Source organism: Crocodylus siamensis, chromosome 6, assembly GCF_052110815.1.
Source record: "Crocodylus siamensis isolate JL-2025a chromosome 6, ASM5211081v1, whole genome shotgun sequence".
In the NCBI taxonomy this organism is placed as follows: Eukaryota; Metazoa; Chordata; order Crocodylia; family Crocodylidae; genus Crocodylus; species Crocodylus siamensis.
The window spans coordinates 13,968,094-13,994,839 of NC_143400.1; the positions used below are offsets into that span (position 1 = coordinate 13,968,094).

At 50.0% G+C, this 26,746-nt stretch overlaps 1 protein-coding gene across 2 annotated transcripts in view; it reads left to right on the forward strand.

Annotated features, from left to right (window-relative positions):
- The window catches only part of RNF115 (ring finger protein 115), a 31,990-nt gene extending 6,706 nt beyond the window's left edge, over positions 1–25,284 (forward strand). The window contains exons 2-10 of one of the 2 annotated variants that reach the window (XM_090052893.1): positions 9,699–9,757; positions 13,543–13,600; positions 16,313–16,510; positions 18,089–18,300; positions 18,746–18,817; positions 19,007–19,079; positions 20,912–21,005; positions 23,148–23,263; positions 23,847–25,284. In XM_090052893.1, the coding sequence (XP_089909019.1) occupies positions 9,699–9,757; positions 13,543–13,600; positions 16,313–16,510; positions 18,089–18,300; positions 18,746–18,817; positions 19,007–19,079; positions 20,912–21,005; positions 23,148–23,263; positions 23,847–23,978 (1,014 nt within the window). In that variant the 3' untranslated portion in view covers positions 23,979–25,284. The remainder of the gene's footprint in view (positions 1–9,698; positions 9,758–13,542; positions 13,601–16,312; positions 16,511–18,088; positions 18,301–18,745; positions 18,818–19,006; positions 19,080–20,911; positions 21,006–23,147; positions 23,264–23,846) is intronic. The other variant, XM_090052892.1, reaches the window with a different exon arrangement.
- The last annotated feature ends 1,462 nt before the right edge of the window (positions 25,285–26,746 follow it).

A 26,746-nucleotide genomic window follows, 5' to 3' on the forward strand; every position in this document is an offset into this window, starting at 1 on the left:
GGAATCAGAACTCATAGTAGCGGTGATATTTTTTACTAGACCAACTTGATTTTTGCAAAACAGTTAATTGCAAGCTTTCAGGCACAAGCAGCTTTCATCAGGCATAGGAAAAAAGATTCTGATTCCTTAGACCAATATGGCTACAAGCTGGATACCTGGCACAGAATAGGGTTGGGGCATTTGAGAGCAATTACTGGCATAGGCCTCAGTCCGGTTCTTTTCGACAGTGAGAAGCTCTGCGTCGGCAATTACAGTTAACCAGGTGTGTGGGCTTGTGGGGGGTCTCATGGCAGCTAGACACTGCTATTCTTATCCCAGAGTTCCTTCTGAGTGCAGGATCAAGCCTTTGAACCACAGCTGATGTACCATACTTTCTTGCTTATAATACACACCCCAGTTTTCACCAGTTAATATGGATATATGTGAGAGAGAGAGTGTTCCATGGGTCTGGAAATGTTGTTGGGGGGGTGAGGGAGAGTAGTATTTCCATGACTCTGGGATCCAGTATATGGTTCCCCTGGGTTCAACCTAGCGGGACTGCACACTGGCTTCCAGAGTCGTGGCAATAGTACTCTTCCTGCCCACCCCACCCCCGTCCCCAATTTCCAGACCCATGGGACTCTCTTTTTCTCGTATATATGTGCAGTTGGTTGGCCCGGACCTGTCATACAATCCCCAGCTCCGCATGCTGGGTCCAGCCCAGGACGTGGCTGCAGAGGCAGCCTGTGAGATCCGAGCTAGCACGTGACCCCAGACCAGATCAGTTACTTACCTGTTTTGCAAGGTAAGGATTTTTTTTTAACTGCCTGTAAAACCCTGGTTGTATATTATTCAGGTGTATGGTATATGCGAGGTAGATGCAGTAAGCTGTATACAGGGCTTATTTCATTCCCCAGCTGAAGGGCTGGGGTGGAGCCATCCATGGTTGCGCAGCATCAAGCAGTGATGCATAGCTTGTCAAGGCGTGCGGTGACTGATCCTGTAGCCATTTGGAACAGGAGAGGGGTCAAGTCAGCAAAAAACATAATGGCCTGTCATAACACTTGGCTGGGCCATTCGGTCAACTCCCCATGCCCATTTCCTTCCAGGTTTTGCGGTGTCAGTCTCACGTCTCACCACCAGGAAGATGAGGACTGCCGTGGTTGGAGCCCTGTAGCACTTACAAAGACCAGGCTCAGGTTCAGGCCTCATCTCTGGTTCTTCCTCTGTAAATGGGACTAAGAGCCCTGCCAGCCAGCTTAGGGGAGAGGTGGAAGTGCCATAGCTTAGGCTCTGGGTCTTGTTGACAATTGCAGCCAAGGCAATCATCTGTAAGGAATATTTCAGATGGAACTGATCCTCCTTTGGGTGAAGAGGACAGACTAGCCAGCCTCTTGAGGTCCCTTCCCGCCCATTTTCCACAGTCCACGTGAATGTTGCCGTAAGGAATACGTCAGAATATGTACAAGAGGTAATGAAACAGCTGCAGCTTTCCAGATACCCATGAAAGGATTATAAATGGGCTTGAGTATAAAGCCAGAGAAACTGGCCACTGCAGCAGTTCTAAGGAGAGTTGTAGAACCCACTAGACTGGATTTGTCTATCAACTTATCCATTAATGCACAGCCTGCCTAGGTCTTCCATAGCTTCGCCTAAGGAAAGCAGATGGCAGAGTAGCAAATAGATGTGTGAAATGCAGGTACTGCTTCCTAGTTTGGTTCTTAATGACATCTGACCCCCCCGCAAAGTGCTCTGCAAAGCCCTGGAATATAGGGCATGGGAAACACAGGGGTATCGGGATAACCACCGAGAGCTGCATTCAAAAGCAAATTGCTGGCATGTTTCAGCTGCCAAGGCAGGTGAGATGATGGGCCACCAACACATCTTTGCCCACCCAGAGCAAGAGATGGACTTGGGCACAGCACAGTGGGTGGTGGGGCCTTGTGGCATCAGAGCATAAAGGACTAGAGAAACCAGCCCAGAAAAAGAATGGCTGGTGCTGTATGCACCTGCCTGACTTAGGAAGAAGGAGGGATGGTGGCATAGCAGAGACCCACGGTGGGTACTGCGGTGTCTGGATGTACCGTTACCTCTGAAGGGGAAACTTTGTCTAAGATTCCTGCCTTGGACTGTTGTTTGATGCTTACCCAGGAAGATAAGGAGGGCAAAGGAAATAATAGCCTGGCAGTGACCTCACTGGTGAGGCATGAAGACTTGGTGCGTGAGGCGGTCTTACCCTTCTGGTTAATGACAACCCAGCTAAGAAGCTTGCATGCGTCAGCCTGAGCTTAACTGTCTTGATTTGCTCACTTCCCATTGCCAGTCCTTAAGGCAAAATGGTGGGTCTCATGGAAACATGCACTTGCTATCCTCCAGTTGCTCAAGACATAATCTCCTGGCTTTGGGCCTGGTAGTAAGGACTTTTTAGCCCAGCTGGTTTCCCAGGGAGTGCACGGGTGGGGTGGGTTTGCTATAGCATGTGAGGGGCTCAAAGCTGTTCTTGTGAAGCCCTCTGACTTCCTTTCCCAGTTGTGGCTCTGGACCAGTGGGGCGATGAAACACCCTCCTTGCTGTCACAGTGAAAGTGGGGGTTCATCTCCCTGCCTCCCCTGTGCTCACAGCTCCTGTGAAGAACCAGGCTGAGACCCAACGAACTTGCTTCACATTGACAGCAGACTTTGGTCACTTGGGACTGGTCTCTGAGCCGTGTGCTGTTATGAGCGATGGGATACAAAACCTGAGTTGTCTAATGCCTTTTTGGGCCTGAAAGCTTGCAAAGAACAATTTTTTTTTCAACTTTTTAGTTGGTCTAATAAAAGATATCGCATTTACCCAAAAAACCTTGTCTTCCTTTTCAAGCTTTTCTGAAGAGTCTCAAACACCTGCACGTGCTCAGGGGGATAAAGCCCTTCTTTGCTGTTCCCCAACTCTCTTTGCCATTCCACATACACTTCCGAGCTCCTCTGTTACTTAACGTCTTTGTCTCTGCTCATCCTCTGCATCTAATGCATATGCTTTTGGGCAAAACACCTTGTCCTTAAGTAACTGGAGAACCAAGGATCTTGAGGGGATGGCTGAGGCCATTGGCTCTATAGCTGTAAATCCTCAGGCTGTTTCAGCCAAAGGAAAGTCCATCACACAGAGCAGAAGGGAGGTGCAGCGGATGCTGCCACCCGTAAAGATGTTTCATTCTTCTCCTAGGGTTTCCTCTGAATGGAGCTCCATGGGTGCTTCAGCATCTGTGGCTTACAATAAGCCTATCTTCAGGGCCGCCCTCTTGGAAGAAAGCTTCTTTGCTTTGATAACGATGCTTCACACAATCAACTCGGGCCCAGGGAAATGGCACTGATGACACCAGCTGTTGCTAAGTTAAGAAAAATCTTTTGAAGGCAGCAGTTTTATCAGAGAAAAAACCTGATGCAGTGAAGCGGAGGATTTGAGGCAGAGCTGAGTGCTGCACTGCATTTGCTGTTGCATTTACTTTGTGCGCAGCTGGATTTCCCAGTGTGCCCCTCATTTTTCTGCCTTCATGCGCTCACTTTTCCCCAAGTCCAGTGTGAGATGCAGTAGCCTCCGTGTCTTGTTTGCAGAAGGGCTAAATAGCCACAGTTCCCCTTGGCTTACATGGCAGGTCAGTGCTTCTTAAAAACCCAACCCAAGGTGTGTCAAGATGGGGGCTTAACATCTGTGACCATCCTGGAGAAAGTCTTTCATCTCCTTCATGGGATTTTTGTCTGTGGGCATAAAAGGCATCGTGAAAACATGCTTTGGCTATCTGGAAACCCCTCTTCCCACTGTTGTAAAGTAGGAGCAGGTTTTCTTTCCCTGTAGGACAACTGAGCTCTGACCCGGTCAGGACATGCCATGTTCCAGGGTCAAGGACTTCATGCTGAGAATACCTTGCCAGACAACTCCCCCTTTTAAAATTAACATCTCCTGCTGCTCATGGTCTCAGTTGCTGGACGAGAAAGGGTAGCATCTTTGCAGCCTCACTTCAGTATGTGGGAGAGGAATAGGTTTGCATTTCTTGCCCTTGAGTCCCCTAGTTCATTCCCTCTTCCCTCCATTGCTCATTCTGCTGCTTTGTCGGTTCGGTGAAGGTCTGTGCATAAAATTTCATGATCTTCAGAGTATGCACAGCTGTCCTCTGAGTTACACTCCCTGCTCCTAACAGACTTCAGTTACAACAGGGGAGTTTGAGGTTGGATGCCGGGAGCCCCTCTCTGACCGGGGCTTTTGGGGCCCCCTGATCCATTGAAAAATCAAAATTACTGTTAATTGTGGTATAAACTCACTGAAATAAAATAGTCGGGGCTGGGCTGTGCACACGTGGGTTGTGCTGCAGGCGGGGCTTGTGCCTTTCAAGCTCTCTGTGCAGAGCTGTAGCCAGCTCATTGAGTACGGGGGGGAGCTGTATCTGCCCTGGCAAGGATGTCTCATCTGTCCTGGTTCTCTGTACACTGAAGGCAACTGATACTGCTGCCTCTGCTCATACAGTGTCAGCTCAGCGGCTGTGCTGTGGGTTCCCTGGCAGCTGTCCTCTGTGCCCTGTTCCCCCTCCCAACCCTAGATACATTATGGAGTGCTCTTGGTATTGGAACAGTGTGATCCTATGCAGTAGGACACAGAGTTGAGATGCATGCCAGCTGTACCTACAGAGTCCTCTATACCCCAAGTGACGTAATACAGCTTCCCAAAGGTGCCTGACATCACCTGAGATCAGTCCTGAGCAGGAGACATCAGTTTTTTGTTGGGGGGGAAGCAAGGTTGTCATCATTTGAGCCTAACCTGCGTAAAAAATGAGAAGAGTTGTACACTGTAGAAGTTATAGAGGAGAATGGAGCTATATCCTACCCCCCAGCTCAAATAGCTTCAGATATGAAGTCACTCACTGTCCCCCAGACCCCCCCTGAGTGACCTTAACTTTCAGGGCAGGCCAGGAGGATTGGGGCACGGAGGAAGAACTTTTCAATTCTCTCAGGCTGTTCTACCTCTCGCATCACTAAAGAACACGGTTCTGCTTTCAGGTAGTTCTGGACCGGCCATGTCCTGTGATTTGCTCCCACCCACGTGGAAGCATGGTCAAGCTGTTCGCCTTGGCATTAAACTCCAGTATCTGGCCCTACCGTGCAACCAGCAATGCAGATTTCTTCATTCCGATGCGGTCTGCGGCCTTCCAGCTGGAAACCGCAGCTAGATTTTTTTACAAGAGCTCATCAGCCATCAACTCCCATTCTTCTCTGTGCTGAGCTCTACTGAAAGCCATAGCACTGAGTTAGCTGCCTAAACGGGGGCTCAAGTGGCGCGGCTGAGAGGGAACACAAATCATAAGCGCTTCTAATTAACACATCTGTGCAGAACATGGCAAAGTAAGCCACCCGGGGGGGGATACAAACTCAAAAAAGCAGGCAAGGCGGTTGTGGTGACTAAGAGGCAAAGGTGATGTGGGATCTGTAGACCAGTGGGTAATGTGAGAGCAAAAAGGCTAGTGCAGATTTTGCGTCTGCATCTCTAAAGGCATCACGTGGCCAGGCCGGGAGATATTTTGTCATCTGCTCTGTAGCTTCAGTAACATTACTCCTGGAATTAGATCGTTTTCTGGTCGCCAATAGATGCGAGACATTCAAAGGAGAAGCCGGTGGTGCATTGCTACAGGGAGCGGAGAAGATGCCTCTGCCCCATGTACTCCTCTGTATCTCGTCTGTGCTCCCCATCAGGCCCCGTGTCTGGTTATCAGGACTCTTGATGTCCAAAGCTGCTTCGTTTGTATTTGGTAACAGTTCCTGTTGGATTGTTTAAGATCTTCCCAGGAGCTGGGCATGAGGCCGCACTAGCGCTGGGTTGTAACTTCATTAATCGCTGCAGGAATTCCTTCCACGCGGTGCTCCAGCCTCCGGCAGGAACGCACCAAATTGTCCTAAACGTTTCATTTTTTGCCAGTGTGCCCATGACTGGCAACCAGCAGCTATGAAACAAGGGGAAATTGTTAGCTGTTTCTTGGAATAGATTTCAGTCGTTGCCATGGATTAGCCAGGGCCACAGGCAAGATATGGGGGGTGACTTGATCGTTTCCCACCCCTACCCAGGCTGGTTCCTATCTACCTGGACACGCACAGAGCTCAAGAATGTGGCTGGCTGGGATCTGCCAAGCTCGGGGCCTGAGACTGCTCTCCGGAGCTGGGAACGTTGCATCTTAAATCCTTCTTCATCCTTGGAGGAACGGGGCCAGGACAGTCTTCAGCACCTCCTGGCGGTTTCGATATTTGGCCCCACACCAAGGCGATTTACAATGTGGGGGCGGAACAAAGACTCCAGAAATTAGAAGGAAAGGCTTCTTTTAACAAGTGATAGGGGAAGGGGCTTTCAAACATGCCTGCTGTCTCATTGGTTTTGCAGCGGCGTGGAAAGAAATCCCATAGAAACCAAGTGTCGAGGCAGATCCCAGAATGGCTGAGTTCACAGCTCAGCATTTACCTGCTTTCATTCAAGAGAGATGCACTAGCTTAGGCTGTTTTATGAGTTCAGTACCTATTTTTTTTTCCTTAGGCTAAATATCTAAGGTGCCCCAACACTCACAGTGGCCTTGGGATTGACTTGACTTGAAACATGCAAGTTGTACTAAGTTTTTCTCAACTTAGCAACAGCTGGAAGAGTGGTTCTCAGCCAGGGTGCTGCAGCACCCTTGAGTGCCTTGAGATCCTTTCAAGGGTGCCTGTATTAGACATGCAGATATGAATCACATGATAAACCCAGAGATTTCACATGCGAATCCACAGTGGTAAACCCATCCTTCCTTGCTGTGGGTTGCGAGTTCATTGCAACAGAAGAATTGCTATAGTATTTTTCTGTAACCAGCAAAAACCTGGCATTTTCCAAGGGGTACTGTGAGTTTAATGAAGGGGGCTTGAGTCTAAAAAAGGTTGAGAACCACTGCTTTGAAGGCAGCCCAGGTTTCTGAAAAGCTTAAATCTGCCACGATTTTAAAGGGAGCTTTAAAATACAGAAACACATGAAGTTTGGGGCCTGGCCCAGGCGGGGAAAGCTTGAATGCAACAAATGCAGGGCTCGTCTCTTCACAGGGTGTTTGATGTCTAGCTTCCATCAGCCTGGTTTCTTTGCAAATCCAATCCCTTATTGGTCATTTTGGTGGGGAGGTTGAAACCAGAAAACCAAAACTGTCTTCTAAAGGAGGGGGAGGAAGTTCCTGGCCTGTCGCTCTTGCCTGTTTTGCAAGCATTGAATGCTTTTTGATTGCTGAAATGAAATCCCTATTCTAATGCTTGTCAGTAAAACAGCTCGATTCAGTAGGGAAGCTGTTCTGTGCTCAGGACCTCGAGGCCCTGGTGGAAGCTAATGGTTTGTTGTGGGTGTACTGGGCTGTGTCTGCATGCAGCAGTTTTCAGACCCTAGGCTCACACCTTTGGTTCATGTTCACCAGCCATGAGAGCATCCAAAGGCAACATCATGGTATCGTGGGAAGCCATCATCCATCAACTCAGCCTGATTTTTATAGGGCAGTACTTTGAAGAGCCGGCTCTGTTTGTGCTGGCCAAGAGCTCTGTGTTTGGAGTATAGTTTTCTCTTTATTAAATTGTTCTAGACCTTCCCATCCCTGTTGTGAGAGAGCATGTTTCTTCATCGCCTGCCCACCTCCCCTCTCTGTCCGTCAACCCAAGCAGAGCAAAACTAAAACTACAGATGAGCTTTCCGGCTGTGTTTAGCCTTATGTATTGCTATTTGAGGATGAGACTATTTGATGAAGGCTGTGAGACAGGGTGAGAGGGAGGGCTTTGCTGTGTTGAGTTTCACTCCAGTATTTGAGAAATCCCATTGCTTGTCCTGACAAATTGTTTCTGCATCCTAACATCTGTCCAGCTGTAGAAGCTTAGGGTCTGCATCGCCACATACTTTAGTGCAGCTGTGCTGATTGATTGCAAACCAAAGGGGGGAGATGCTTTCACTTCCCAGTTGCACGTGCATGGATTGCTGTAGCCAAGTCGGTATCTGACCCCCAATCTGGGAGCTTGAATGGTTGGGATTTGCTAAGGGACAGTGCAGCGAGGTGAGCGAGCAGAAAACCAGGCCCAAGCAGCTTCCAGCTCATCCCCGTCGTCTTGTTTTTCCAAAGATGCTTTACAAAGCTGCACTTCAAATAGATCCCCATCTCTTCTGGTTCCTGTTTAATTGGAGTGGGGTTCTCACCGTCACTGGAGCTGTCCAGTTAGCAGCTCTTCTTAACGGCTGTTACCAGTAAGGTGCCAGGGCTTCCAGTGGGGACTTGGAAATGGCATTTAGGATCTTAGAAAAGTTTAGCTGGAAGAGACCTTCCAAAGTCATCTGGTCCTGTCCCCTGGTCAAGGCAGGGTCAGCGCCGACTCAGCCATCCCAGTTATGTGTTTTTCCCACCTGCTCTTGGACAGCCCCAGGGATAGAGACTTCAGTGCCTCTCTAGGTGCCCTTGCAATGTTAGACCACCGTCATGGTCAGAAAGTTCCTCATCATCTCCAGCCTAACTTTTTCTCCTGCTGGAGCTTGAGACCATTGCTCTTTGTCCCTTGCGGCCATGGTGAAAAGCCCACCTCCTCCCTCTGTCGTCGTCCTTCAGGGATTTGAAGACTTTTATCAGATCCCCCAGTCTTGTCTTCTCCTAACTAAATAATCCTGGTTTGTCTCTTAAACGGAGTTATCTAGACAGGTTTGCTGCTTAGATCCAAGTGTTGTACAAGCCGTCTCGGCACTGCCATCACTTCAATGTCACTTTGTTTTCTGAATGAATCCAAAGCAATCTCATTCACCTTGTTCTAGTAACATGCAGGGGTTAGTAGTACAGGAGCAGATCTCTTGAACTGCAGGTTTTATCCAGGCCCCTTCTCTTCCACTCATGAGCTGTTTGTATGGCTGATTAGAAAAGATGGCCTAGGAGTTGGGAAGTAAAGTGCTGCGTTCTGTGCCAGTTGCTGCTTTTGTGTGACCTGGGTAAGGCACCTCTCTGCTTTGGTTGTAAAGCAGAAATGCCTACCTGCCCCCTCCCAAATGCTTTGAGATCCTTTGGTAAAAGCAATTTTTGAAGTGCCAATGGTTTACCATATTTTCCTGTATACCACGTGCCCAGGAAAAAGATGCACACCTTGTTTTTGAAAGGCAGAATGAAGGAAAAATGATCTTTCCTTGTAATAAATAAATGAGTGGCAGCAGCTGGGAAGCCTGTTCTGCCTCTGTGGATCCCCTACAGACTTTACTTTTACTTTTGCTTAGTCAGTGGCAGAAAATACTGTTTCCTTGCATATAATGGCAGACAAGTTTCTTTGGGTAAATCTGATATCTTTTCGTAGACCAACTCATATAGTTGGAAAAAATCTTTGCAAACTTTTGGGCACAAGTGGGGTGCTTGTGCCTGAAAGCTTGCTAAGAAGAATTTTTCCAACTATTTGAGTTGGTCTAATAAAAGATATTGGATTTACCCAAAGAACCTTGCCCACCTATGTCCTTAGACCAACACGGCTACAACCTACACCTTTACATATACTGCATACTTCAGTTTCCCGCAGTGGTTTTGGTGGGGGGTATGTTGTTTTTTCAAGAAATTTCAGTATTTTTTTTTATAACGGGGGAAACAAATGTGGAACCTGTCAGAATGGTTTTTTCTCATTGCACCTGCAGTTTTAGATGGAAGCAATGTTCGGTGGCTGAAGGCAGTTTTCTTTCTTTTCTCTTTCCAGGAGTACACTTGCCCCAGATGTGAATCAGGCTTCATTGAAGAAGTGACAGAAGATTCTAGGTACTGTACATGTGTGTGAATGCACCAAAGGTCCCATCAGATTTTTGCACGTATCAGCAAACTTTTTTAAGCTGTCTGTTGCCAGGCATCTGAGCACGAGTCAGAAAATAATAGATAACAAGGGTCCAAGGCAACCAGGAGGCATTTGTACAGGCTGAGAGCAACAATGATTATTACCAACACTGGTATTCTCAGAGTTTAAAATAAGTTGTATTAGCGATTCTTCCCCACCCCCAGGATCATTAGGAGGGGATCAGGGAAATAGCTGTATATTCAGACTCTGGCTAGTATGTTTTGCAGTATGGTAGTTTAAGCCAATGGGCTAGGTCCCTGAGAAGAGAATTAAATGTTTTATATTGTGAATCGAGGTTAAAAGCACATTTTCTTCTCTCTAAGTTATTTAAAAGTCCTCATCACTGCAGTCCTGGAGCCCCTCATAATGCTGAAGCTCCTTTATCCTCCCAGCACCTCTTGAGAGACAGGGAGTGCTGCACTCTTCACTTTGCGAGTGCAGAATGCAGGGTCAAGGAGTCTTAGGTCACTTGCCCCAGATCACATGAATCTGTAGCAAAAAGGGGATTTGAACCCCAGTCCCTTGAATACTGGTTCTTCCCTCACCCCTGAGCCCTCTTTGCCCTCTGCTCACCGAGCTCAGCCTGTTCTGCACTGTCACTGGCTTCTTAAGCATTGTTTTAGGGAGATGATAGAGGAGAGTGTTCTCGTGGCTAAGCATGGAGCCAGCCACAGGGATCGGTAACTCTGCAGTTTCCTCCCTCTAATGCTACCTCCCTCTCACCTCTACCGGAGTGTCCCTGTCTGCATGTAGGACCATACTTTTTTGCATACAACGCACCGCTGGATAAAATACATGCCCTGTTTTTGACAGACACAACAAATAAAAAGATCCTTCCTTGCAATCCTCTGCAAGGTAGGCAAGGAGCATGAGAGTGTCTGCAGGCAGCAGCTAGAAATCCCTGTGTGGCAACATGGTTACTGCTGTTACCATATTTTCTCAATTATAGTGTATGCCCCCATTTCCAGCAGTGGACTGGGTGGAAGGTGTGTGTTGTATGTGAGAAATACGGTATCTAGGGAGTGGCTAATTGTTGCTTCCACGGAGCCATGAATAAGAGTAGCTGTCTCAGAGTGGTTTTTATTCACACCTGGGTGGGGTGGCATTACTCTCACTAGCTTGGAACTCGGAAGTGCAGATGTTGCTTTGATTTTTTAAAATCCAGTCCCTAGCCACTTTCTAGCTGCCCTCAGAATAATCTTGGAAGCATGCCTCAAGGTGGTATAATGCATCTTTATTCAACGTTTTACTTTTGTAGTAGTAATTATAGCTGGACATGTAACCAGCATTTGCTTGGGAGAAGTTTCTTGTTGCAAGGAGCTTTGGAAATGCAGAGAGATTTACTGGTATATTGAATTGCCTGAATACAATCTATTAGTCATGTTTGATCTGTAGTTTGGAGTCCATAACTGGTGCCCTGCCCCTGCCAACATGAGGGTTCAAGTTGCTGGGGGTATAAGTGATGATTTGCAGACCAATCTCAGTGTTTTATCAAAGGGGAAAGGTCCAAGGTCCCATTGCCGTACCAGGCGCAAAACCTGGAACAAAACTTGAATGCCTTGACCCGGTGAAGCAGAACTTGCCTCCTATAGACAAGTGGGAGTGGACAGTGCTGTCTTCTGACCCTGGCTGTCTTCAGTCCTGAACCAGGGATGAAAGCTGTGCCACTTTGGGGGAATGTCGGAGCAATCTGCGGCGAACAGCGCAGGAATCCAGGGCAGTGCGTGTCACTGGAGAGTGAGAGCATGACTGCTTTACTCTCCCTTTCATAGATAGGCCCAACAATTAGCACAGGACCCTGGGGATATTGCTTCTGGCTACCAGCCGCTTCAGGCTGCCACATCATTGGATCCCATTCATGCACTGATCAAGCTTGATCTCCAAAGCGGTAAAGAGCAGCAGGGATAAGAGCCTCTTGGACTATTCTGGAGCTCCTGGTGATTAGCAACTTCACTTAGTTCTAGCCTAAAATGATTCCCAGCCAGCTTGCGTTCACCTCTTGTTCCAACATTGTCTTCTGCTTAAACAAGTTTTTTTCCCCCGTCCCTGGAATTTCCCCCACTGTGTTTGCAGATGGCAGTGCTAACCCTTTTTCATTCCACCTTTGTTTTGCTTGGCCAAATCAGCCAAGGTCTTTCATCCTTCTCTTGTCATTAGGCTGGCACGTGGTTTTTTTTTACAGTAGGTGCATATGAAAGGAAAAGGAAAATGTCATGTAAAGTATATTCTAATCGCTTTCCCTAATTGCACAACAGCACACAGAGGTGACCTTAGGACCGTTTTGAATACATTATATCTGGCCGTAACATGATTGAATTCATTTTATTTATATGCCTTTTGTGAGACAGTTCTACGGCAAAACAGGCAGACTTATTTCACCCGCTTCCCGAGCACTTCAAACAGAGTTAAATGGCATTTCAAAGATTGTCCAACAAGAAATCTCATTCCCTGAAACTCTCCTGAGTTATGAAGTCTATATTATAAGAACAATAATGTAATTACCCTTGATTTTCTTTTAGCAATAATCCAATTACTGGATAATGCTAAGCCAGAGAGTCAAGTGACAAGTTGCTATTTACCTAAGAATTGGATTGTTGAGCAGGAAAAATGGATTCAATGCATTACTCCCTGTTATGATTTCCATTGGTCCCGTTTCGCTGTCTGGGAAACTAAGGTCTTTTCAAAGAATCTGAGGCAAAAACATCTTTATTGTGGCTTAAGAAGTTGCTTATTTTAAACAGGGAGGCACTTGAGGACATGTGGCATGCAGAACATTGGAGAGGGAGTGGGGGACACAGTAAGCAGAGAGCAGAGCAATGGATCTGGCAGGGAGCAGCAGATTGGACAGGGAATATAGAGCGAGGAGCAGAAAGCCAAGCATCAGATTGGGAAGGGGATCAGGGTGGTACTTGGGGAGGGTGTGGGGCACCTGCCATAGAGGTTGGCCCCACTGATCTAGATCTTTTCTCCTGCACAGTCCTCCCATCTCAGCACCCATTCCATTTCGAATTACCCTCTCATGGAGCTGGATGCCCAGAGCTCTCCAGGGCATTTTTTAGCCCTGACAGTTTTGCTTAACTGCACTGTTAGAAATATTTGCCTTGGAACAGGCTGGGGGTGAACTCTCCCCTCCCTGAGCAAACTCAGCTAAAAGACAGGATTTGAAACCTCGCCAAGCTGAGTGCCTGACCCTTTTGGTTTCAGTTAGCAAGTGGATCTTACAGAACAGGCCAAAATGCCCAAGGTAAAGCAAGAAAATCAGACAGCCCCAGTGAAGCCCGGATACTTATATAGCCACTCCAGACGCAAGTGTTTATCTTGGTGTTCACTGGCACTGCCATGAACCGTCTGCCTGCTTCAGACGGGAGCCTTGGAGTGCAGCTCAAATAGCTTTCCATGCAAGGAGAGCCTCCGTGCCTGGGAGGCGCGCTCACCGCATTCTTCCAGCATGCTCGTCAGCTCTACCTGCCTGGCCTGCTGCTCTGACTCCAGCTTTTATATATAGCTGAATTCCTTCTACAGAGTACCTCATGCCCTTCATTTGCTGAGCCTTCCTGGCTCCTACCCCACAAGGGACTTGCCTTGCTCCTTATTGAGCATCTTGCTCACATGAACCACTGCCTATATTTAACCCCCTGGAGGGAGGAGCTTTATTTCTGGGAGCCTTTCCCTGCTCTGACTACTTACTCTCTTTCTCTCTCTCTCTCCCCAGTTTCCTAGATGGTAGTGGCAGCGGGATAGACGACAGTCCATCCACACAATTTCAAGAGGTGAGTGAAGGGTTTTTTGTTTTTTAATACTGACTTAAAGTGATGCCTTTAAACCTGAGCTGGGCCTGGGAGCAGCCTCCCAGCAGTGTGCTTTTAACCCTTTGCAAAATCAGGTGGGACTTCTGCCCACGAGACATTCTCATCTGGGACACGGCCATAGGCTGAGCTCGGTGGATGAATTCACTCGGAGCCTTTAGGCAGCTTTGGGAACATCTTGAAGCTTTGAAAGGGGTTGGATGGACTAACTGATCTGTTCCCAGGCCCAGAGCATGGCAAGGGAAAGTGTGGCAGCATGTAACAAGGCAAGGAGACAGGACCAGCAGATGCTAGGAGCCTGAAGGGAGCAATCTGAAGTATTTCTCCAGTAGTTCCTTCCTTCCCAGCCGTGATGGGATCCAGAAATGGGCCTGTCCTGGTGTATCAAGCCAGAGGCAGCTTGTGCAGTGATTGTCCAGTATTTTCCAAACACTTAGGTCCTGAGAAATGGTGAAAAGTACATGTGTGGGGGTGTTGTCAGGCTGATCCCTTTCTCTTGATGTTGGTGCTTGTAATTTGGTCCAAGCAGGAGAGGATTTAACTCCAGCAGACACTGGCTAAAATAAACTTGTAGCACATGGTTCTTAAAGCGATGGTACTAGTAAAGTCCTTGCAGTTATCATGGTAGAAAAAGCCCCTGTCAGCCAGCCAGGAGCCTGATTCAAGCTTCACAAATACAGGAGCTGAGCTAAGGCAGCATCTCCATTCCTGAGTCACCCCCCACACACGGGTGAATGTGTGGATCATCAGGTTACAATGCCAGGCTGAGGCTGGCATTAGTTTGACACCCCTCGGTTTTAAACTGCTGCTATAACTAGGGAAGGGACTTGATTTTAAAGATAGGCCTCCTTCTCCTCCCAAAGGATGAATGTTGTAACCTCTTTCAGCTGCTTTGTTCCTGCCTCATGGATCTATTACCTCCCTCTCTCCGACATTTTTCCTTCACTTACTGACTAGTGTGGTGATTGAAGATGGCACACTACTTTTACCTGCTCCATGTGTTGACTTGCTAACCCTTCTCGCTAAATCGCTGGCTTCTTTCATTACAGCCATTATGTTTAAATGTCCCCCAACAGTTTGTCAGGTCCAGTATATTTTTTTAAGCAAACTTGCTGCGTGGCTGTCAAATGGCAGTGCTACCCCTAGAGTCATCTGCATTACAGCAGCAAAGTGGAGCAATTCTGCTCCTTTTTGGAGGGTGGTTTACAAAGAATCAGAGAGAAGACGGCTGGAAGGGACCTCCAAAGGTCACATCTTGACCGGAGGCAGGATCAACCGTGTCCAAACCATCCTATACAACTCATAATCGAAGCTATGTAAGACTGTCCGCCTTGCCACAACAAAGATATAATACCCAAACCTGCCACGGGTAAAGCAGGGGGATGGCATCAGCCAACATCCTGCTTCTGTAAAAGGTTGCTAATATACACTTGAGATCTCAGGTAGAGGTCACGCTCCCTGCTACAGGGGAAGACAACCCCTATCCTGTCCCATCCGCACCAATCTGACCACAGGGTAAAATTCCTTCATGACCCCAAATGTGATCAACCTGATCCTGAGTGGAGGAGCAAGACCCTCTAGCCAGGAAACTCCAGCTTGAAGTCCCAGCAGGAGCACTGGCAGAGGCCAGTCAATGCCAGAGTATGTCGAGATGGAAAGCAGGATGTACATTTAGATTTTTAGCATTAATGGTGAACAAGGCTTTGCTCTCAGCAAAGCAACAGAAACACTGCGCTGGCTTGAATTGACCAAAAGTAGCAACTGAGTCTGGACTGTGTCTGTGCACAGTGATTTAGAGCTGATTGCAAGCACAATTCTGCCCCCTGTCCTCTGAGGCCAGTTGAAAAGAGTAAGTGGAAAAGCCATGTGTATGGAGCTGGCTTGCTAGGCTTGCAATCCAGAATATGAAGCTACTGTTCTCCAGCAAAATCTTCTGCTCGGGGCTTCACTCTGGCAGTGGACAGTAAATGTTACGCTGTTTTCCCCTCTGTTCTGTAGTTACCCAATGCCTGCAATGCATCTGAGCTCCTGGCTATTTCCAGTAGCCAGTGTCACTTTTATGGGATCACGGGGAAATTGAGCTAAGACCTCATGAAGTCACATCTAGTCCAGTCCCCTGTGCAAGGCAAGATGAACTTTGACTCAACCATGTCTTGTCCAGCCTGCTCTTGAACATCCCCAGGGATAAATGGAGACTCTACCACCTCTCTAAGTGCCTGTTCCAATGCTTGACCCCTCTGAGTCAGAAAGTTCCTCCTCATCTTGCAGCGATGTGCCTGCATCTGGCAAATGCCAGCAGCCCCCACGTGAGGTGTCACATCTGGCATTGCTGATTCTGCGGCACATGGTGAAGTCTTTCATAAAATTTGAATTGTAAAATCTTCCTTGCCCTTCTCGTAGCAGAGCATCAGCTGCTGCTAGTGGAGCTATTTTAAACCACGGGCAGTTTTTAATTGCAGAGAGGTTTTCTCCAGATGGAGAGGGCAGAGTGCATTTGCATTGCGAGATGCCAGGCTAGAGCTTTCAGGCTGCACAGCGTCTCTGGAGACCTGGGAGAAACGTGGGTGTCCCTTGACTTTGTTTATCACCCATCTCTGTGCTGTCGCCCGTGCTTTCTGTGTGTGGGGGGCCAAGACCCTTGGCAATTATTCCACCTCGTTTTATCGATTCACCCAGAAGCTGCAGGCCCGTGTGTCTTATGCAGATGACCTCTCTGATCTGAACGTCTCAGCTTACCCATCCCAGTCGGGTTTTATGCCGGCAGGACCAGATCTGGCAAAAGGCCAGAAAGCCAGGCTCATTCATGTTAATGGATCCCAGAATAGATCATGCCAGCCGACCGCCGCCAATCCTCATTGGTCCTCACAGCTCGAGGTGTGTTTCAATTTGGCTGCCTGTTTCCTGGACCACAGCTTCTTTATTGCCCTCTGCTTCTAGGCAACCTTTCACTGGAGGGTTTGAAAGCCACTCCCTAAGCTGCCTGCCATGAAGAGGTCATGCCCATTTTATAGATGGAAAAACAGAGGATGAGGACACTTCCCCAAGGTGGCCTGACAAGATGATGATACCGTGGCGTTTTTAACTTGTGGCCCATAGGTTTCAGCTGTAAACATGAGAGAATGCTGCCAGCCTATTGATTAAGCCAGTTTCATCTGTGTTAATACTTTTCCAACTTGGGCATGATCTCAGTCTGACTTCCAGAGCCAGCTGGGTATGGGACTTTGATGGCAAAATGTCACGCACACTCCTCCCCCCCCCCCCCCCCAAATGTATTGAGCTGGGTCCTTTTACAGTTGACATATGCTAGTGGACAGGCCTCCTCTTAGCCGCTCTATCTTTTCTCTTTCAGAAACGCCTTCCTTTCTTCTTTGGGGTTAGGGTGGTTTCCTCAACATCATTCTCCACTTCTCTGGGTCTCAAAGCTCCTGTTTCCCATCTTCAGTTGGGGGAAACTGAGGCAGCAAGAAGGAAATTTGCCCAAGGGGTCAGGTCTAGAACCCAGGAGGCCGTTCCTACTGCACCAGAGCTCGACAGTGCAGCCCCCGGGCTGCTCAGGATGGAGAATCTTTGCATTAATAAAACACGTGCTGTGCTGAATATCTGCACACAACTGCCAGGAAAAAGTCAGCCGCTTGGTCTAGCTGGGGGTGGTACTTCTGATTGGTTTGGGCTAAATTAAGCTGGTTGCCATGACTCCAGGGAAATGTATGGCAAACCATCAAAATTGTGCATCCTGGGATGGACACCCCCCCCCCCCCCCCCCCCCCGGCTTTCCCCCCAGCTGGCTCTGTTTTTGAAGGCTTTAGGAAGTTACTCCAAAAGGCAACGACTGCTGCCCCCGGGTTCTCAGGGCAGCTGCCCAGCTGCTCTCTTCTACATGACACGTAGTGGTGGTTTCTCTGCCAGTATTAAAAGCAGCTCCCAGGGCCAGGCTGCAGCCCCTGCTAGCTAGCACTGATGGAGTCCTTCCCTGCATTGCACAGATCCTTGCAAAATGCTGATGGGAAGGATATCCCTAGCTTCCAGGTGCTGCTTGCTCCAGCTGGCTTCCCCTCAGCATAGGCTGGAGCACGTTCATGGCAGTGGTGGGGGTCCCCAGAGGCCTGTTCTGTGCCCAGCTGTGCCACTGACCTGGGGCAAGTTGTTCGCCTGCTTGACCTACCTTCGTTGTGAGCTTTTCTTGGCAGTGTGGCTTGTGCCTTGAGTCTGTAGAGCCCCTGACCTGGCTCAGAGCTTCTGTGTTGCCCAAATATGTTCCTGGCATGCAAGCACCCAACACGGAGACCTTCCATCTTTTGGTCCGGAAGCCAGACTCATCCTCCCTCTGGCCCCTCCAGAGCAGGAGGTGGGGGTGGATGGTGGGTAGGGGCATGTGGGGGGGGGGTGTGGGCAGCCTGTCTTTCCTGTGCCACACCTGGTGTAACAGTCTGCGCGCGTGTGTCTGCCCCGCAGCTTTGGGACCACTTGGACCCCACGATGTTCTTTTCCGACTTCAGACCATTTCTGAGCAGCAGCTCACTGGATCAAGACAGCCGAGACAATGAAAGGGGCCACCAAGCCCACGCCGACCTCTGGGGACCCAGCAGACCCCCGCGACTGCCCATGACGCGGAGGTACCGGTCTCGGGGCAGCTCACGGCCGGACAGGTCTCCTGCAATCGAGGGGTGAGTGCGGAAGCTGGACCACAACGGGATTGCGTCCATGTGGTTATCCGGCCTTGCCCCCCAGTCCTGCCTGTCATATCTCACCCCCACGTGGGAGATGTTCTCCTAGGGTTGTAGACCAGAGAGCCTAGTTGGCACAGAAATCCTCTCTCTCATGCACTGATTATTTTTCACTCTCCTCCAGTCTCCCTCTGCCCCCCACCCAGGCCTGTTCTCACTGCAGGGACACGAGTTGAAGTCCTGAAAGCCTCCTCCCCTCTCCAGCCCCTCACACCGTAGATCTGCATTGCCCTCGACTCAGAGGGGAGCTGTACTGTGAACTCTTGGATGGGGGCGCCCACTGCTTGATTTCTTAGGAGTCGCCAGGCGCCGGTTTGTCCCCAGGGGCCCCAATGTCATTGCTTGTTCTTGCCTGTTTGCTCAACTCCCCTCCCCTCCTTTACAGAATAATCCAGCAGATCTTTGCGGGGTTTTTTGCCAACTCGGCAATTCCTGGCTCGCAGCACCCCTTTTCCTGGTGAGTAGCTGTCACCGTCTTGCTTGTAAACGAGCGGTGGCGTTACCACATGTGTGCGCTGGGCGCCGCTCTGCCATGGGCCGGTTCCGAGGCGGATATCCGTGTCCAGACGAGTTCCAGCATCTTGGGGTCCCGTGTGGGGCTGCGGCTGGTAACGTTGCTTCCCTAACTCTCTGCCCTCGCCTGCAGGAGTGGAATGCTGCACTCCAATCCTGGGGACTACGCCTGGGGACAGAGTGGCCTTGATGCCATCGTCACTCAGGTAGGGCACGTGGCTGGAGCTCAGATTCAGGTCTGTGCATCTTGGTTACTTTTTCCTTCTGCCCCGATGGCTTTTAGATTCTTCGGTTCCGCTTCCAGCATTGACACACCAAGTGTCAGCCCCTTGCTCCTGCATTCATCCTCATGACATGCTGCACCAAACCATGCCTTCAGATCATGCCCAGACTCTTTAAAGATGAGAAGTCCACTGCACACCTCATCCTACTGGCTCATTATCCTGAGGGGCTTAAAAGTTCTCATTTAAATCAGGTGTGTGCTCTGTGCTCTTCATCACCAGCTGAAGAGAGCTGGGGAGTTTTTGTTCCCTTCTTGCAAAGGTACTCATGCCCAGGACTCAGATTCCCTCTTAATCTGCCTTTTTTTACTGACTGAACAGAACAAGCCCTTTTTGCCCTATGCTGCCAGGTTTCCTTACCCCTGCCCTTGACTCCTTTCTTTGGTGGCTAATGATTTTTGGAGAGCAGCTGATCCAAGCTGCCGTCCCAACAAACTCCCTTGAGGGTCCCAGCATGAAGACACCTAGTCTGGTACCGTGAGCAGTCAGTGGTATCAGTGTTTGCTCCAATTCACCTGAGTTATCACCCCAAATGCCTCAGCACTGGGGACTCCTGTGTCTGGCAGCCTGGTGATGCTCTTTTTAATCATCTAAAGCATTCCATGTTTGAGGAAGGGGAAAAGGTGGTTACGATGTGTTTGATCTCAGTAAAAAGAGGTGGGCTCGTTCTTAGCACTGGAGATGGGTGGGGCCAGCAGGGGCTCCCAGCTCTGCCACTGACTTGCTCTTGTGGCAGCATTCAGGTGCCTTCTTTCTGTGCCTCAGTTTCCTCGCTCAGGTCTCAAGGCTCTGATTTTGAGGCTTAATTGCAAGTCCTCCAAATAATTAGCAGTTGGCTGTAGGGAGGGAACAGGTGTCTACTGTTCCCTCCTGCCCTTCTGGGTCTGTGCATCACTTCCTGTTCCCGTCACACACCCCCTCCCTGGATAATAGGCAAACGGAGGTGTCTGCTTGTGGGCAGAGGCAGATCTGCAGGGTGGAGCCCTTCCTGTTTTGGTCTGAGTCACTGTCCGGGAGCTAATGGAGCTGCTGTCGTGCAGGCACCTCCCGGGCATCTGTCAGTCATACGAGCCCACAGCTTTGCAAAGCAGAGGCATTTGACTTTCCCCCCGTCACAGTTTCCTCAGCAGAGCCTGAGCCCGAGCCCACGTGCCACACAGCACGCGTGGAGCTGTGGGCAGCTGTCTCTTGTAGAGCAGAGCGAGTCGCAGCTGTTTCATGCCTGACATCACTCCCCTCTTGCTGCCAGGTCTGGGTCAAGTTGCCCTCCCAAGACCAAGCTCTCAACCCATCCCCTCCCCTGTCCTAGCGCTTGTGAACACCCCCACCTTTTGAGATGAGTTGTTAGGGCCACAGTTGTCAACCTTGACAGACCTCCAGGCTCCCCTTGGAGAGTGCGAGCTCTCAGCTTTTACTTTTGTCTTGGATACAGGAAAATAAGAGTGATTCTTCTGCTGCAAAGAACTGGGTGAGCCCATAGCAGGGCAGGGTATTAGGGGCGCTCTGGATTCCCATTTGAAGTGTCTGGGTTGAGATCAGGAATTGCACAGGGGTATTTGAATCCCTAAGAGTGGTAATAATTGAGCAGTCTCCAGCAGCACCCTTGAAAGAATCTCATGGCTCCCTAGCTTAGAATCAGTGTATTTGGGGATGCTGCGGCATTCAGGGGTCAGGCCTTCCTTGAAAGACGCTTTCCAAGAGAGACCTGGCTTATGTTCTGTCTAAGTGTGTTTTGTTTTGTTTTTCTTCCTGTCCAGCTCTTGGGGCAGTTGGAAAACACTGGACCACCTCCTGCTGACAAGGAGAAGATATCCTCCCTCCCGACTGTGACAGTAACTCAGGAACAAGTTGGTGGGTTAAAGCCAATTTCAGCTCTTTCCTTCTCTGCCCTCCTGCTAAACACCCCTTTGTCACACCAGAACATCCCAGTGATAACTGGTCGTTACTGCCTTGTGCCTCTGTGGCTAGTTGATCTAAGCTTTCCTAGTCCTGCCGTTCATGATTTAGCATCTTTCTGTCCACCACAACCATGGACTGCTACTCCCGTGTGTGTGTGATCCAGTGGTTCATGGTGTCTTGTGACTGCTCTAATGGACAGTCTGTTAGAACAGGAGAGGAGGAGGGGAGCCCAATACAGCTCCCATCTCAACGAGTTGCTGACTTAGCTCAGTCGATAGAGACTCAAACTTGTCTTGGCCCAGGAGATGCTGGCACCAAGCTGTGCCGACGACTCCAGACCTGCTGCTGCCTTCAGTCTCCCAATTGCTCTCACTCCATGGCAGCCCCAGTGGCTATGGTCAGTTCAGACCCCTGTGTCTTTCCAGTCTGTTGTCTTGCTGAGGCTCTGGCTGCTTTGATTTTAAATCCCAGCTCCATTGGGGAATGACAGGCTCCACATTGGGCTTTGCGCATCAGCTGCTGCCTTTTGTGTCAGCTCCTGGGTGGGGCTGGTCAATCTAGCTCTGAAATGCTCCTCAGTCCTTCTGAAAATGTCACGGTAGAGAGCATGGGTTCCCCTGACATAACCAGAAGCAAAGGCTTGTGGGTACTTCACAGGTGCTGAAAGTTTCCAAACTGACTCAGGAAAGAGGGGGGGTTTTCTTAGGGCTGTTTGCAGAGGCGCCTGGTGCTGGGTCACTGTCAGGATTCCTTGTTTGCACAAAGCCTCCGCACTTCCGGGAACCCAGACCAACTCCATTCAGACAGGCAGGTTCATTTAGAAAAGCTGTTTCCATGGTATCTATTTTCATTGCATTCTTTTTATATGCAAACCCGAAGCAGAATGTGGGTCTCTGCTGTGGGTGTCAGGCCTTTCCTTGCGTGTGCATTTGCGTGTGTGCATGCATGCCGTAAGAGAGATGTCATTAATAGATCTCTAAGGCTGAATCCTTCTGTCCTGGCCAGATTCCAAGCTGGGTAATTATCTTCCACCTGGTTAAATATCCTGGGGGCTCCAGTGGCTTCCTCCTTCACTTCTGCTCTTAATGTGGCTTGTGGCATGCGTATGTGTGTGCACATGTGAAGTGGGCATTGGGCTGACATCCTGTATCCCTTTACAAATGATGATGAATTATTCCCCAGTGCTGGAGAGGGCACTCTGTGGAGAAAAGTGTCTCCTTGTTATGCCTTAAAGGTGCAATCCAGAAGGAAGTTAAAACCACTGGCACAATTGGAATTCAGCATTTCCTGCTCTGGGCAAAGCTACCCAACCTGTTAGCTACCCTGTATTCAGGTCAGAGGGGTATCATAGAGTCATTGAGACAGAGAGAAGCAGGGCTGGAAGGGACTTCCAGAGATCATATCTAGTCCAACCTCTTGCCTGAGGCAGGATCAGCCTGGTCTACACCATCCCAGACAAACCTGTGAGCCAACCTCTTAGTAAAACTGTCGTGCACCCTCACACAACACTAGACATCAGACCTGAACTTGCCACAGGGAAAACAGAGGGATCACAGTGGCCAACTGTGTCTGTAAAGGTCGTTAATATATGCTCAAGAGATCCCAGGTCGAGGCCTTGTCCTCGCCCTTTACAAGGTAACTAAATAAGATAGAGAGAGAGTGCAAGCTTTTGTAGGTTGAAGCCTCACCTAGGTCATCCTTTCAGCATCTCTGTAGGATGCCCCTACCCCAATGATGGTGGATGCCAGGAGCGTATCGCAGGGGCTAAATCACTCTAGATTAGTGGTGCTCAACTGTCCAGCCCCACGCACAAGCCCTGGGGGCTGGAGGTTGTACCCAGGCCAATGCTCTCCCTCTAAACCATCTACTACCACCACTGTTGGAGAGAGGTTACCAGGATAGATGGACTATTCATCTTGCCCAATACAGCCCTGCTGATGTTACACTTAGATTCACTTAGAACGAGAGCAGTGGAGATCTGTATGTGATGACTGTGACTGTTTATATCCTGTTATAGGGGAAGGTTTCTGGGGTGGATTAAGGTGAGCCACTGTCCTATTCATGCTGCTAACTGCTCCCCCCATCACCCCACAGATACGGGTCTGGAGTGCCCGGTGTGTAAAGAAGACTACACGGTAGCGGAGCAGGTCCGGCAGTTACCCTGCAACCATTTCTTCCACAGCAACTGCATCGTGCCATGGCTAGAGCTGGTAAGGGCCCTCGAGGGTGGGTGATGCACTGTGCTAGTGGTGCCTGCCCCCCAGCCAGAGTGGGGGGTGCCTCGCATCCAGCCTTCCCCTGGATCTTGCCCCAGGGACCGTGGTGCTGCTGAAAGCGTCTGTCCTAAACCGAACAGAGCTGGTGGCTTGAGCCACTAGTGTTCTCTTGAAGTTGCCCATTTGAATCCCACCACTGCAAGTAGTGACCAAAGCTCTAGCAGTGCTGCAGCTGGCTGTTGGGGGCCGAGGCCTCTACTGACAGTGCCCCCAGCTGAGCTAGGTGCACAGATTGACCCTCTCTTCTCCTCTAGAGGCTGATTTGCTTTTAAGCCACTTGATTCTCTTTAACAATACGGATTCTTCCTTCCTCTCAGCTACCACGTGACACAGCGTGGCAGCGGTAAGAACATTAAGCAGGGTAGATATGCACCTGATAGACTAACTCAATCAGATCTAGAGAACAGAGGGGAGGCAGCTAGATCCTGGCAGTAGCAGAAGGGAATGAATACAACCGTGCTGCCTATCCCAGGCGGGTGTTAGCCGTGACCCCCTGTCCCACCGCATGTCTCTGCAGCACGACACTTGTCCCGTGTGCCGGAAGAGCCTGAATGGCGAGGACTCCACGCGGCAAACGCAGAACCCCGAGGCCTCGGCCAGCAACAGCTTTAGCAGCGACAACCAGCTGCACGACCGATGGACATTCTGAGGCTCCGCGCGGAGCGGTCCTGCCCCCCATGTATATTATATGATAGCGTGAAGCAACCAGCCACCAAGGAGAGGGAGAAAAAAACAAACCCGTAGCAGGAAATCTAGGGCAGGGGAGGGAACCTGCCCCGATAGCACGGCCCTGAGTGCTGGCACTTCCTGCCCCGTAAGCTAGCGTCTCTGAGCAAACACCCATCTCCACCCAAACCACCTCGTTTAGTCCTAAATGCAGAGTCTTGGAGTGATTTGACTTTGATTTTTTTTTCCTTCCTACTTGTGAAACCTTCGATCCACATGGGTCTTTCAGAGCAGGGAAGGGGGAGTCTGTCCCTACCCGACCAAGGGGACTCTCACATCTGTGTCACAGCTTCATCTATTTAGATGGATGTCCTCAGTGTTCGCAAGCCCAGAGCCAGGAGCACAGAGGGCCCCTGCTTGTTCAATCGGACAAGGGCAAGGGGGGCAGAGGAGAGGATTTTGACAGGCCTCCCTTGCCCCCTCCACTCCCAGCTTTTCCCAGAGCAGTGGGTGCAGCTGAATCCATTGACCTTTCCCTTTTCTCTCTAACGAAGGTGACATGATGTACGTCCCACCCTTGACCTCTCAAGAGAGAGGGCAAGAGGGGAGGGGCTGACAGTGCTGTCAAATCTCTCCAGATCCGGTGCGGGGGCGCAGGGGGGGGCGAGGGCAGAGGAGATGTAGTCCAAGCGGTGGGTGGAACACTTTGTCTCTGTCTCATGACCTGATGTCTCCAGCCGATGTCCCCAGGTGCCTCCAAACCTGGACGCATGGCGGTGGCGGTATGTGTGGTTTGTTCTTTGGGTTCCTCACCCCAGCAGCAGTTTGTCTTGGCGTCTCCAGCTGGCTTGTATCGTGTGGACCATAGCAAGGTGCTCGGCAGGTACACAACGGCGACGCCACCTGGCCATTCCCCTGGCCGATTCTTTCAGTGTTTAACATGAAATCGTAATTCTCCGAGTCTGGGAACGTGAAGAAGCTCCCTAGGGTCTTTTTTTTTTTTCTTTCTTTTTTTAATCGCCCACGTCTAATGTCACCTCCCTGTTCTGGGCTCTCGGTTTGTTGTCTTTTTTTTTTTTTTTTTTTAATTGTCCAAATCATGCCTTGGCTTCGCACTCCCACCAGCCCGCCCGTGGCAGCGTTTGGTTGGCAGATCAGGAGGAAGGAGGAGAGGGGAGGTTGCGTCTCCAACTTGTCGCCATGTCATTGCTGTAATGGTGTACCACGTACACCTGGTTTAAATTAGTGTTTCGTTTGCTCTAAAATCAAATAAAGGCCTTTATAAAGAAGCCCGGCTGTTGAGGTTGTCGGAACCAGGTCACAGGGCTAGGGGTGTGTCAGGAGCTCTGGAGGGGCTCCTATGTTAAGCCAGCTGCATGGGTCTTTTACGTGACCACATTGTCTTGCATATGGTACACACCTTGGTTTTGAAATGGGTAAAAAAGCTCTTTCCTTATAGCAAGTCACTGAGTAGCAGCAGTGCAGAAGCCTGTTCTGCTCCCTTTTGCCCAGTAAGTGTAAAAACTGCTTTTACCATATTTCTTATATATCATGTACATTCTGATTTCCAGCAGCTTTTGCTCTTTAAAAAATTCTTGATCCAAAGCCAGGGGAAGACAGTGGAAGTGTCCTCCTGAACTGGGTCAGGTTTTGGGAGGGGGGACCGTGGTGTCTGTCCGAGCCACATTCAGACCAACACAGCTGTGGACTTGAGCAAATGCTCCTCTCTTCCAGGCAGAAGCCGAGGGCACTAATGCTGCTACGTGGTCACAACTGAAACTCCTGCAGCAGCCCAGGTCCAGCTGGGCTGGGGCATACTGTTGCTTGGCACCATCCAAGCCTCCCTGTGCCCTGGGTTGCAGCCGCGAGGGGCGCTGTGGTAGGAGGAAGCAGTGGGAGCCTCCTGCTTGTGCTCTAGTCTGCTCCGTGTCTGCGCCATCCCAGCCCCTTCCACATGTGGGCATGGGACTAGTGCTGGTCAGTTTGCTTTAAGCCCTGGCTTTGGGGCACTGTCTTACCTGTGGATTAGCAGCTCTCACATTCCAGCTCCCCCACCCCTTGCCCTCTGAAAATCATCGTCTGTTAGATCCAAGCTGAGCTAAAACCGATCCCCAGGCCACGAGGCAAGATGGGGCTGCTTCCCCTTGCCAGGTACCCATCCAGTATGGCCTCAGATCCTCATTCCCGGCTCGTCTGAGCACAGCTTGCTACATCACTCACTTGGCAATAAAGCCCTGAGCTTGTGCATCTGCTCTAATGCTGCAGAAATCAGTGCAGCTGTTCATTGCAACAGGCAGGCTCCTGGCTCTTCATAGGGACTGAGGATGCCTTGGGGAGGGTAAGTGGGGAAACCATGAGGTCTGGGTTTCTCTTACCCTGCTCCCTGCCCCATGTGGAGCTTGAGCAGGCACTGATGTACTGGCCTGGGGCAGGTACAGGAGTGACAAAACCACAGTGCTGGGTCCACAAGTCTGTGGCTGAAGCAGGAGCCTATGTGCAGGAGGGGGTGACCTGGGGGGTGGTGAGCAGTTCCCACTCCACGGTGGGCCGAGCTCCACCCTTTTCTGAGCCGTAGCTGCACCCATTCTCCCTTGCTGAGGCTGGTCAGCTGTTCCCGATGGGAAGGGAGCAGGCGCTGATGCCATGGGGATCCCAGGGATTTCCTTTCCTACCACCCCATGCCTCACACTCCCTGCCCCACTCCCAAAAAGCCACAGATGCTGTCAGCAGGACTGAGCCTTGTCCCCATCC